General features: G+C 40.2%; 1 protein-coding gene across 7 annotated transcripts in view; it reads right to left on the reverse strand.

Annotated features, from left to right (window-relative positions):
* LOC133618395 (integrin alpha-6-like) overlaps positions 1-13,921 on the reverse strand; it is an 85,621-nt gene that overhangs the window by 25,644 nt on the left and 46,056 nt on the right. For all 7 annotated transcript variants that reach the window (XM_061978716.1, XM_061978715.2, XM_061978720.2 and 4 more), the window contains 6 exons: positions 11,739-11,866; positions 11,597-11,676; positions 11,269-11,530; positions 7,164-7,295; positions 4,080-4,293; positions 3,830-4,023 (listed from right to left, as the gene is read on the reverse strand). In XM_061978716.1, coding sequence (XP_061834700.1) covers positions 3,830-4,023; positions 4,080-4,293; positions 7,164-7,295; positions 11,269-11,530; positions 11,597-11,676; positions 11,739-11,866 — 1,010 coding nt within the window. The remainder of the gene's footprint in view (positions 1-3,829; positions 4,024-4,079; positions 4,294-7,163; positions 7,296-11,268; positions 11,531-11,596; positions 11,677-11,738; positions 11,867-13,921) is intronic.

Raw genomic sequence — 13,921 nt, forward strand, 5'->3', positions numbered from 1 at the left:
CACATCATTCCTCTGCAGAAATGAAGCAAATATTAACTCCATACAATTTGACTTTTCTTTGGCTTTTTAGTAGTTTTTTCATGTTTCTTTCACTTATTACACATCTCACTATCCAGGCTGCTCAGTACAAGACGACGCCCAAAATAATAAAAGAATGGCATGGCAGGGAAAAGATGAAAACGCTGTCCTGAAGCATAAAGTAACTTTCTACAAAGTGAATACGTTTGGAATTCACATTTTACTATTAACAAAAGTTTACTTATTTTTTCCCCGTTGTATGACAGCTGGGCATGTTACTTCAAACATTGTAGGTATTAAGGTTTTACGATTACAATTTACTTGAATCCCTTCTTTATCGCTGTTCACTGGTTCCGGACATGATCATGATAAATTCATTTCCATGAAGTAGGAATTAAGTTCAAGTTAAAGTAGCAATGATTGTCACACACACACTAGGTGTGGTGAAATTTGTCCTCTGCATTTGACCCATCCCCTTGTTCACCCCCCTGGGAGGTGAGGGGAGCAGTGAGCAGCAGCGGTGGCCGCGCCCGGTAATCATTTTTGGTGATTTAACCCCCAATTCCAACCCTTGAATGCTGAGTGCCAAGCAGGGAGGTAATGGCTCCCATTTTTATAGTCTCACAACCTACCCATCTCAGGGCGGACACTCTAACCACTAGGCCACTGAGTAGGCTCTTTATGAATCATTATGGTTGTGATGTCAGTTTATTTCAAACACGCATACAACATACCTGCCAACTACTCCGGTTTTCCCGTAATTAGTACAGTTTTCATCAACCTATTCCGGGTTACGGTTGCAGTGATAAAAAATACGGTTTTTCATTAATTAAATTTTTTTTTTTTTTTTAAGTTTTATTCACGAAATCGCGTAACAACAATGACAATCGACACTGCTTCCCGTAACTTCCTATCGAGCCATTCCGAATGCCATGCGCGAGGCTATTTATAGCACCGCTGCCAAGCACGAGGCACCAGTTGCCATTGTTTCCAAACGAGCGAACGATCATGGAATCAGCCGGAGCAAAATCGCAAACGAGTCTTAAACCGAAAAGAAAACTGCAGTCATTCCGTGAAGAATATTCAAAAGCCTATCCGGGAATAATTATCCGTTCCAAAAAGGGTGAAAACTACGCGAATTGCACCTTGTGCAGACAAGATTTTTCGATCGGACACGGAGGAATTAGCGATGTAAAAGACCACGTTGGGACAAAAAAACACAAGTCTAATGCCGTTGCTAAATTTGGATTTTAGCCACAAAAAGGTAATGACACCAATGTTATCTATTGGAATTGTTTAGTACTGTTATACTGTTAAAAGTGTTTATACTATTTATGCTTTCAAGTCCAAGTTGAAGAAATCTTGTTAAATGTTGACAGCATAACTACCAAAATACAGAAGTATGTCCTTAATATTTTTGCAGTGCTATTTCTGTTGAAAAGTTCAAATGATTACATTAGAGATGTGATGTGCCACTTTTCAAGTGTCTGATGGCTTCAATTAATTTTCATGAATTTTTCATATTTTGAATTCTTTTGAAAGGCTTACAAAGAAACTACATTTGAATTGTAATTCCATGCTATTGACAGGACTATTAATTTTAATGAAGTTAGCTTACCATGTTTACAGTATGATAATTGTGATAGAAATGTGAATTTTAGGCACAGAATATTTTTTACAATTGAACAAGGCAGTAGATTATACAAGCTTGGACAGAAAGTTAATAATGACACCAATTTTTTTTTTTATGGAATTGTTTAGTACTGTTTTACCATTTGTTTACTGTAAAAAGTGTTTATACTGTTTATACTTTCAATGAACAAATTGAAGTCTTGTGAAAGGTTGACAGGATAACTGGCATTAACTGTCAAAATAATTTCAAACTATTGAAGTTAGCTTACAGAATAAACATGCCAATCAACCCATATGATTTTTGCTGTAATATTTTTGTTTTGAAAAGTCACTGTGACTGATAGAAAAGTGATGGTTTTAGCAACATTTTAACCTGTCTGAATGGAATCAATCATTTTGCGTCTTTGTCCTGGACCTACCGGAGCCTGCGGCCCCTGGACCCTGGCTACTAGGTTTTTCTGATTTCAAAAGTTGGCAGGTATGATACAACCACAATACGATACATCACATATTTCCAGTTTCTCATGTCTAAAAAACGTAGGAAAAAGCAGAGCATAATTTAGTTTGGTTAATTGGAAATCAAATATTTTCATCGCAGGAGCATAAAAAAAATCAGTTTACTACCTTCTAAATACTTTAGGACAGACCTGGGCATTCTGCGGCCCGCGGGCCACATCCGGCACTTTGTGCGTCCCTGTCCGGCCCGCGTGAGGCCAATCATAAATTACAAAATACATTTAAAAAAGTATCTATGTCGAGTGTGCAATACAATGGTGCTGCTTTTGTTTTGAAAAGCGTTATTTGTATTACTTCCGTGTGGACGTATGCTCGTGCGTGATTGTGAGTGAATGTGAACAGCTGCAATCACAAATTACAAAATAAAGTTGAAAAAACATCTATGTCGTGCGCGCAATACAACTGTGCTGCTTTTATTTTGAAAAGTGTTATTTATGGACGTATGTCCGTGTGTAACCTGTGAGTGAAGGTGCACAGCGACAAGTGATGCACGGTTACTCCCGAGACGCTAAAAAGAGAAAAATTGATGAGGAATGGCGTGTTTTCAACAAGACATGGACTGCCAAGCAACGTTCCCTCTAAGGTGCGCGCCTGCGCAATTGCGCACTGCTCAAGCGTCCTCTGCGCACAGCAAATATATGCCGCGCACCAAATCAAATCCCATCTGAATTCTAAACAAAATAAAGACATTTATTCTGTGTAATTTTGCAATGCAACTCTGAGTGACAGTGACAACAAGCGGCCCTAACGGTGTTCGTCAACACCCTTCAATTATTGTAACGTCTATCGAGATGCTTCGAGGCCAGGAATTATATCCATCACTTTATTGAGCAAAACTGTTTATATTGGGCCATAACCACACCAAAAACATGAGTAAAAAACTTGTATCTGGAAAAACTAGTCATTTTCTGCCGTACAAAGCAGGCCAAAAGCAACTTGTCATCTGTCACCAACACGCATACCACTAAGCCACTGGTGCCTTTATGGCCACACAAAAAGTCGGACAACTCAAACACCACCCAAAGTTACACTATGACTCCTCAGTCATACGTGTGCTTATTTTACTGTCATTTATTATTAATGTTAATTTATTGATATTAATCATGGAATGCTGTTACAGGAAATCATCCTATGCTTACATTTCATTGTGCAACATGAGGATGTTTAAATGTGATCTCTGAAAGGCGTACAAATGATTTCCAAAGCAGTGCTTTTGGTATAAAGTTAAGTTAGGTTAAATGAAAGTATTATTATTATTATTATTTATCTTACGGTATACATCAAAAATAATATTGAGCAAAATGTAATTGAAATATTGTCGACGTGGCCCTCCAGCAGTGCTCGGGTTGCTCATGCGGCCCCCGGTAAAAATGAATTGCCCACCCCTGCTTTAGGAGCTCTCTAAACATGAAGTAACACCCACATAGTCACCTTTAAACTCTTTTAATCCAATTTAGTAACGTTGCCTGAGGCTGAGCCAATAAGTGGCCACGATACTGAACAGTATGATCTGATTGGTTTGGTATCATTAGATATATTTGGTTCATTTAGCTTGAAATTGCTTATTTTAGGGCAATAGATTATTATTATTATTTTTAAATCTGCAGTGTGGTAAAACTGCAATATTTGAATGGATCAGAGGTGTTATTGTGCTCATCCTCACCATGGTAACCATCCTGATTAATGTCTCCCAGGTTTTCCACAGACAGGCCAAACATGGAGTCCTCCGGCCCGTCTATTCTGGTGGGTTTGACTTTGTTCCACTTGCCGGCCATGTTGACGTAGACATAGACGGCGCCTCCGATTTCTCCGTCCTTCTCGAAGTACTGAGGTGCTCCGACCACAATGTCTTCCCAACTGACAAATAGGAGTAGTTATGTATGGACAATAATACTGCTGCAGGTTGGACTTACCCGTCACCATTGAGGTCCAACACGGCCAGGTCGTAACCGAAAGAGGAGGCGAGCCCCTCCCCGTCCAGCGTGTACTCGTGCAGCAGGATGCTGCTGGTTTCCGGGCCTTTCTTCAGCATCACCACTGAGCCACTGTGGTTGGCTCTTGGTGCTCCAGCAACAACTGTCAGCTGGCCTTTCTTGGTCAGACTGCTGCCTGAGTCCAGAGAGAAACCTGCCACCACAAGGGTGCACATATACCTTATTTTACTAGGGGTGGAACCATTCCTTTTAACCATTCTGTTCACAATTCGTGGTTGCCAAAAGAATTCAGAGACTATCTCCTTTTTTTTAGAAACACATCCGAAATCATTCAGTGAGTTGAAATTGTTTCAGAAACTTTTGAGCAAAAAGGACATCAAACAGTGCAGGTGAAGTTTGCTATAATCCTGGTATTTCTTGTAAGGGAATTACGTATAAATGAATTATACCATCACTGATGGTGGAAACTTTACACTAGACTTCAGGCAACGTGGATCCTGTGCCTCTCCTGTCTTCCTCCAGACTCTGGGACCTCGATTTCCAAAGGAAATGCAAAATTTGCATGGTTGGGTGATGGTTTGGGGTGCCATGTCATCTGCTGGTGTCGGTCCACTCTGTTTCCTGAGATCCAGGGTCAACGCAGCCGTCTACCAGCAAGTTTTAGAGCACTTCATGCTTCCTGCTGCTGACCTGCTCTATGGAGATGGAGATTTCAAGTTCCAACAGGACTTGGCGCCTGCACACAGCGCAAAATCTACCCGTGCCTGGTTTACGGACCATGGTATTTCTGTTCTAAATTGGCCCGCCAACTCCCCTGACCTTAGCCCCATAGAAAATCTGTGGGGTATTGTGAAAAGGAAGATGCAGAATGCCAGACCCAAAAACGCAGAAGAGTTGAAGGCCACTATCAGAGCAACCTGGGCTCTCATAACACCTGAGCAGTGCCAGAAACTCATCGACTCCATGCCACGCCGCATTAACGCAGTAATTGAGGCAAAAGGAGCTCCAACCAAGTATTGAGTATTGTACATGCTCATATTTTTCATTTTCATACTTTTCAGTTGGCCAACATTTCTAAAAATCCCTTTTTTGTATTAGCCTTAAGTAATATTCTAATTTTGTGACACACGGAATTTTGGATTTTCATTTGTTGCCACTTCAAATCATCAAAATTAAATGAAATAAACATTTGAATGCATCAGTCTGTGTGCAATGAATAAATATAATGTACAAGTTACACCTTTTGAATGCAATTACTGAAATAAATCAAGCTTTTCAAAATATTCTAATTTACTGGCTTTTACCTGTATATCCGAATTTAAGTTGTACTTCTTCCATTTCTTTGTCATATTTGAAAACAGCTCGTCTTTTCCACTTCTTCTCTTTCTGCTCTGTCAGCAAGCAAACTGTGTGTGTTAACCTTGAGTTCTTTGGAATGTATTATGGCTAGGGAGACGTTGTGCTTGTATTATGGCTAGGGAGGGGGAAGGAAAGAGAGGTTTTTGGCGTTGGGAAGACAGACCATTTTGGGCGGCACGATAGAATGTTCTATGCTGGACTGGTCTCAAAAAATGTATATTGGCAAAGCTTTGAGAATATACAACAAAATACCTATTCTGTCTCTGGTGGTTTTTCAACTCAGCTTTAAGTGTCGGAAAGAACTTGGGAGCGAATTGTGACTTGAATTCCCTGGGAGGAACAACTGGTCCAAAACGCAACAATTTGGGGGCCCGTCCGGGCGACACGCTGAGAATTGGACACCTCTTGCACTCTTCTGGACAGACTCAATTGTTGGCCAAACATAAACTGTTGTTTTTCAACATAATACAACACCACTTCAGGTGGAATTACCAGTAGATTTGCTGAGTGCAACCAAATCTTTTCAGATTAGATGAGCAGTGTTTGACCTGCCACTACTCACATGTTAATAAACAGGCAACATCAAGTTTGGGTGACACGCGGACCAGATGGTGTGTCATAAACAAAGTCAAGTGTGCACTTTTTCAGTCATAAATAACTTTTTGTTGACTTTTAGGAATACTAACATACATAAGTTGTGTTGTGGCTTTGTATTATAATGTGGTGTGGCTTTTGCAAAGTTTTTGTGTTGTAAGTAATCATATTGTTCTGTGGCATTTGCATTTGGTATGACCTTTCTCAACCACCGTAGGTATCCACCTTTTTGGTTTTTATGAGGCCACAGACAAGCATACAGGCTTAACATTTTTTTTTGATTGATTGATTGATTGAAACTTTTATTAGTAGATTGTACAGTATAGTACATATTCCGTACAATTGACCACTAAATGGTAACACCCCAATAAGTTTTTCAACTTGTTTAAGTCGGGGTCCACGTTAATCAATTCACGGTACGTTTACTGTAATTATCAGTAAAAGTGCTAAACTTCTTATAAAGTCAGCCGCTCTTAAATACCGTATTTTACGGACTATAAGTCGCAGTTTTTTTCATAGTTTGCAACTTATACTCAGGAGCGACTTATGTGTGAAATGATGAACACATTAGCGTAAAATATCAAATAATATTATTGATCTTATTCACGTAAGAGACTAGACGTATAAGATTTCATGGGATTTAGCGATTAGGAGTGACAGATTGTATAGCATGTTCTATATGTTATAGTTATTTGAGTGACTCTTACCATAATATGTTACGTTAACATACCAGTTGGTTATTTATGCCTCATATAACGTACACTTATTCAGCCTTTATTTATTTTAAATTGCCTTTCAAATGTCTATTCTTGCTGTTGGCTTTTATCAAATACATTTCCCCAAAAAATGCGACTTCTACTCCGGAGCGACTTATACTCCGAAAAATACGGTACAAAGTTTTCTTTTTTTCTAGTATCGATAAATGGTTATATTGCCTTTTAAATTGATGTTGGGTCGATATTTATCTTCCAGAAGGCCAACTTACATCCATATCCTTGAAATTTAGGAATCAATATATTGATCAATCGTTAAACTCCTATTTTATTACTTAAAACACAATAAACCAATAATACCTTTCCTCTCCACAATTGAAAGAAGAAGAATAGTTACCAAGGTAACTGTTGGGAGCAGCGGGGACGAGATCAGGGTCCTTTTCGTTCTCGTCTCCTGCCTCAAAGGGGCCATCGTCATAGATGCCCAACTCTAGCAGGGTGTCGTTATTCTGTTCCAGACGCACCACACCTGCATGCAAAATGTTGGTCAAATCTTCTCCGATGGAAGCAATATTAACCTCAAAACAGGATTTTACTGATAAAAAAACAACGATATCACTAAAAAGGGAGAAAAAAAGAATTGAGAACTTGAAAAAATGCTATCTGTATGACAGAGACATATTGTTGATGTTTTTTCATTTAAAAATGAAGATATGAGGTTTTAATTGGACAGTGACAAAAGAGTACCGGTATCAAAATGTATTTCGATACTTTTCCATATCTTTCGGTACTTTTCTAAATAAAGGGGACCACAAGAAAATGTCATTATTGTCTTTATTGTAACAACAAATGTTAGTGTACATGAAACATATGTTTATTATTGTCATTTAGTCCTTCAATAAAATAGTGAACTTGTCTTTTAGTAGTAAGTAAACAAACAAAGACTCCTAATTAGTCTGCAGTAACATATTGTGTCATTTATACACCTATTATTTTGTACACATTATGAGGGACAAACTGTAAAAATGGATTTTTAATCTACTTGTTCATTTACTGTTAATATCTGCTTATTTTCTCGTCAAACATGTTCTATCTACACTTCTGTTAAAATGTAATAATCACTTATTCTTCTCTTCTTTGATACTATTAGTTTTGGATGATACCACACATTTAGGTATGGATCTGATACCAAGTAGTTACAGGATCATACAATGGTCATATTCAAAGTCCTCATGTGTCCAGGGACATATTTACTAAATTTATAAACATAATATACATTTAAAAAACGAAAGAAGTAATCATAGTAGTATGGACTAGATACGCTCCTGTACTTGGTATCATTACAGTGGATGTCAGGTGTAGATCCACCCATGGCATTTGTTTACATTGTGACGCCGGTGAGCTATTGTATCCTCCTACGGTGTGTAGTGAAGCATGTTTAGCTATTCCTCGTCCGCCAGTGATAATGCTACTTGTAAGTTGTAGTTTATAGTGTATGTCGCCATGGAGGCCAGGATTAGTGATTTAGAAGTAGCTAAAACACTGCGGATGGGTGCTAGCCGCTAACTAGCTAGCCATGTCTTAAAGCATCTCTTCCTGAGGGTGTTTCAGTGTTATAACTTCACCTTTATCTTGACTTTTTACACCAAAATGCGTCCATTCTCCCTTTTCTGTCTACACACTGTGTCTGCTTGTAAGTACTCTGTGTGTGTGCACTGCCCAACATGCTCCTCTGCTCGTAAAACCAGCAATGTCACCACGTGACTACGACGTGCTGAGTATAGTACCATTTTTGATTCATTAGTACCATGACACTATACTGGTACCAGTATACCATACAACTCTACTACAGACTTTCAAAATTACTTATTTGTCTTTTAGTATTTTTGCATACAAGGAAAACTCAATAGTTGTGGAAATCAGAGTTCATCTTTTTCTAAATTGCCAAAAAGTTATGTTCGGTTTGCTTTTTCTGCAAGTTTCTGTGGGACGCTACCACAGAAACATCTGGTGTAACCCTAGGACAGATGTTTCTGTGGGACGCTACCACAGAAACATCTGGTAAAACCCTAGGACAGATGTTTCCGTGGTAGCGTCCCACGGAAACATCTGATGTAACCCTAGGACAGATGTTTCTGTGGGACACTACCACAGAAACATCTGGTATAACCCTAGGACAGATATTTCTGTGGGACGCTACCACAGAAACATCTGGTGTAACCCTAGGACAGATGTTTCCGTGGTAGCGTCCCACGGAAACATCTGATGTAACCCTAGGACAGATGTTTCTGTGGGACGCTACCACAGAAACATCTGGTATAACCCTAGGACAAATGTTTCTGTGGGACGCTACCACGGAAACATCTGGTGTAACCCTAGGACAGATGTTTCTGTGGGACGCTACCACAGAAACATCTGGTATAACCCTAGGACAGATGTTTCTGTGGGACGCTACCACAGAAACATCTAATGTAACCCTAGGACAGATGTTTCTGTGGGACGCTACCACAGAAATATCTGGTGTAACCCTAGGACAGATGTTTCTGTGGGACGCTACCACAGAAACATCTGGTATAACCCTAGGACAGATGTTTCTGTGGGACACTACCACAGAAACATCTAATGTAACCCTAGGACAGATGTTTCTGTGGGACGCTACCACAGAAATATCTGGTGTAACCCTAGGACAGATGTTTTCTGTGGGACGCTACCACAGAAATATCTGGTATAACCCTAGGACAGATGTTTCTGTAGGACGCTACCACAGAAACATCTGGTGTAACCCTAGGACAGATGTTTCTGTGGGACGCTACCACGGAAACATTTGGTGTAACCCTAGGACAGATGTTTCTGTGGGACGCTATCACGGAAACATCTGGTGTAACCCTAGGACAGATGTTTCTGTGGGACGCTACCACAGAAATATCTGGTATAACCCTAGGACAGATGTTTCTGTGGGACGCTACCACAGAAACATCTGGTGTAACCCTAGGACAGATGTTTCTGTGGGACGCTACCACAGAAACATCTGGTAAAACCCTAGGACAGATGTTTCTGTGGGACGCTACCACAGAAACATCTGGTATAACCCTAGGACAGATGTTTCTCTGGGAGGCTACCACAGAAACATCTGGTATAACCCTAGGACAGATGTTTCTGTGGGACGCTACCACAGAAACATCTGGTATAACCCTAGGACAGATGTTTCTGTGGGACGCTACCACAGAAACATCTGGTATAACCCTAGGACAGATGTTTCTGTGGTAGCGTCCCACAGAAACATCTGGTAAAACCCTAGGACAGATGTTTCTGTGGTAGCGTCCCACAGAAAAATCTGGTATAACCCTAGGACAGATGTTTCTCTGGGAGGCTACCACAGAAACATCTGGTGTAACCCTAGGACAGCAGATGGTCATAGGGGTGGGTTTACAGTATGTTTGACAGTAAGATGGTACAAGACCACTACACCATATGGGGTTTACAGTATGTGGGGCAGTAAGATGGTACAAGACCACTACACCATATGGGGTTTACAGTATGTCTGACAGTAAGATGGTACAAGACCACTACACCATATGGGGTTTACAGTATGTGGGACAGTAAGATGGTACAAGACCACTACACCATATGGGGTTTACAGTATGTGGGACAATAAGATGGTACAAGACCACTACACCATATGGGGTTTACAGTATGTGGGACAGTAAGATGGTACAAGACCACTACACCATATGGGGTTTACAGTATGTGGGACAATAAGATGGTACAAGACCACGACACCATATGGGGTTTACAGTATGTTTGACAGTAAGATGGTACAAGACCACTACACCATATGGGGTTTACAGTATGTGGGACAGTAAGATGGTACAAGACCACTACACCATATGGGGTTTACAGTATGTCTGACAGTAAGATGGTACAAGACCACTATGCCATATGGGGTTTACAGTATGTCTGACAGTAAGATGGTACAAGACCACTACACCATATGGGGTTTACAGTATGTCTGACAGTAAGATGGTACAAGACCACTACACCATATGGGGTTTACAGTATGTGGGACAGTAAGATGGTACAAGACCACTACACCATATGGGGTTTACAGTATGTCTGACAGTAAGATGGTACAAGACCACTACACCATATGGGGTTTACAGTATGTGGGACAGTAAGATGCTACAAGACCACTACACCATATGGGGTTTACAGTATGTGGGACAGTAAGATGGTACAAGACCACTACACCATATGGGTTTTACAGTATGTGGGACAGTAAGATGGTACAAGACCACTACACCATATGGGGTTTACAGTATGTCTGACAGTAAGATGGTACAAGACCACTACACCATATGGGGTTTACAGTTTGTCTGACAGTAAGATGGTACAAGACCACTACACCATATGGGGTTTACAGTATGTGGGACAGTAAGATTGTACAAGACCACTACACCATATGGGGTTTACAGTATGTCTGACAGTAAAATGGTACATCACACCTTTCCAGTTGTATGCTCCAGGAGCCCCGAAGATGATGTAGTGGTAGTCCTTGTCGAAAGTGGCTGAGAGGCCCTGCTGGCAGGAACCAAACATCTCGTGTCCTCGTGGCCGGCTGTCACAGAAGTGCCAATTTCCTCCCTCGTCGCTTGAATCGGAGTTGATTTTCAAATCCTGACTCAGCACATAGCAGCGGCCAATGATGTCTCGGGATTCAAGCTTGGTCTTCACATTGCTCCTGCGCTGGTATCGATGGGCACATGTCTAGGTGGGGGTAACACACTTACTGTCACAGCCGTGTTGTTGACGTTGGCTCCAAAGTCAACTTACCACCACCTTGCCTCCTGGCCCCTGACTCTTTACTGTCACCCCCATCCACTGGTTCTCCTTGCTCTCCTTTTTGATGTCCTCTGCACAGCCGTTTCAACACCAGTGGTTAGCAGAAAGCAGGTGCACGTGTGCTGTGTCTTACCTTCATTGTCAAAGTTCACTCGGTCGCAGCCTTGAGAGGACGAGCTCATGTCACAGCTGAAGAGGCCGCCCGTCACTTTGGCTATTTGACGATTCAAGGCGCTGGCTTTGGGAGCCCCGACCAGCAGGCTGCAACACAAGCATCAGTGTAGACGACCGTCTCAATGACAAGCAACACATTCCAGAGTGGAACACACAACATGTCTTTTATCTCCCTCACACACACACACACACACACACACACACACACACACACACACACGCACACGCACACGCACACACACGCACACACACACACAGCATGCCTTTGTGGTTGGAGGATCATGCCAACAAGGATGTCCTCTCTTTAGCATCCACACTACTTGTTAATCATCTTTATGCTCCACCATGTTTGTTTCATCCCCACCTTGACTTGAAGTTGTACACCAGATCTGATTAAGCAGATACATTTAGCTGCATTTGCAGGTACACGCTTCAGAGCGCAGACCTTGGAAGTCGGCGCACACTTTCACACGTATCGCAGCAAATAGACACATGACCCCACAGGAAGAAAAAAGACAATTGCACAAAGTACATAAAAGTGCTTAAAATGTATTCTACACACTGCAAAAAGTCAGTGTTCAAAAACAAGAAAAAAGAATACAAAAATGAGGGGTATTTTATTAGAACTAAGCAAAATTATCTGCTAATAGAACAAGAAAATGTGGCTTGTCAAGACTTTCCAAAACAAGTCAAATTAGCTAACCTCAATGAACCCAAAATAGCTTAAAATAAGTATATTCTCACTAATAACAAGTGCACTTTTCTTGGTAGAAAAAAAAATATGAGACCGTTTTATATATTATATTCTTAAATGAAGTAAATGCTAGTGCCATTATCTTGACATAATGATATTACATTTCTTGAAACCAGCAAACTTATACTAAAAACTAGTTTATTGTTCTTAATGGAAAGGCAACAAGGCAAGCGCTTGTTACTCTCGGGGTCTCCTAGCCGCTCAGGCAAATCATATTGTCTAAAAATGCATTTTTCCATGGATAACATGACATCATCGCGCCAAGTGCGTGCTCTTTCAGTCAATTAGTGCGCGAGGAATATATATATATATGTATATATATATACACATATATATACATATACATATATACACGTATATATATATATATGTATATATACATGTATATATATATATGTATATATATATATATATATATAGCCCGGCCCCCGGCCAAAAAATGTTTCATTATAATTTTAAAGAATTCATCTGAATGTGCATGAACTATTTCTGTTCAAAATAGCTAGAAATGTCACGTTAAATGTTTAAATATTAACTGTCAGTTTACTGTACTGTGCCAACTGTACTACTATATGAGTACATATTTTATATTGTTTCATTGAAAATAAAACAGCTAAGTCCATTTGGCTGTCATCTGTTTTAATTATGAGACACAATTGTGTCAAAGTCATGATTTTTTATTTCAAGCTTGAAATAAGAAATGATTACTTAAAAAAAGTGAAGTGAAGTATATTTATATAGCTTTTTTTCTCTAGTGACTCAAAGCGCTTTACATAGTGAAACTCAATATCTAAGTTCCATTTAAAGCAGTGTGGGTGGCACTGGGAGCAGGTGGGTAAAGTGTCTTGCCCAAGGACACAACGGCAGTGACTAGGATGGCGGAAGCGGGAATCAAACCTGCAACCCTCAAGTCGCTGGCACGGCCACTCTACCAACCGAGCTATGCCGCCCCAAAAAGTAGTTTTATACTTGTGAGTGTTGATGACACAACACTTGATATTCTAGTTTCAAGCATGTTTTACTCAATATAGGTCATCACATCTCAGCAACAAGCTGTAATATCTTACTGAGATCATTTAGGAGCAAAACACTTCAAACAAGTAAAAGACTCTAACATCAAATCTGCTTAGTGAGAAGAATGATCTTATCAGACAGAAAATAAGCAAATATCAGCCTTATTTGACATATTTCATCTTACTTACATTTCACTTTTTGCAGTGCACTTACCGTATTGCCCGGACTATAAGCCACTGCTTTTTTCCAACACTTTGAACCCTGCAGCTTATAAGACTGTGCGGCTAATTTATGTTTTTTTTTTTGTGCCAACGGCCATAACGTTTTGTATTCAACAAATAGTTGTCATAAAACACAGACGGAGACACTGAGAA

The sequence above is a fragment of the Nerophis lumbriciformis genome, linkage group LG19 (assembly GCF_033978685.3).
Source record: "Nerophis lumbriciformis linkage group LG19, RoL_Nlum_v2.1, whole genome shotgun sequence".
In the NCBI taxonomy this organism is placed as follows: Eukaryota; Metazoa; Chordata; class Actinopteri; order Syngnathiformes; family Syngnathidae; genus Nerophis; species Nerophis lumbriciformis.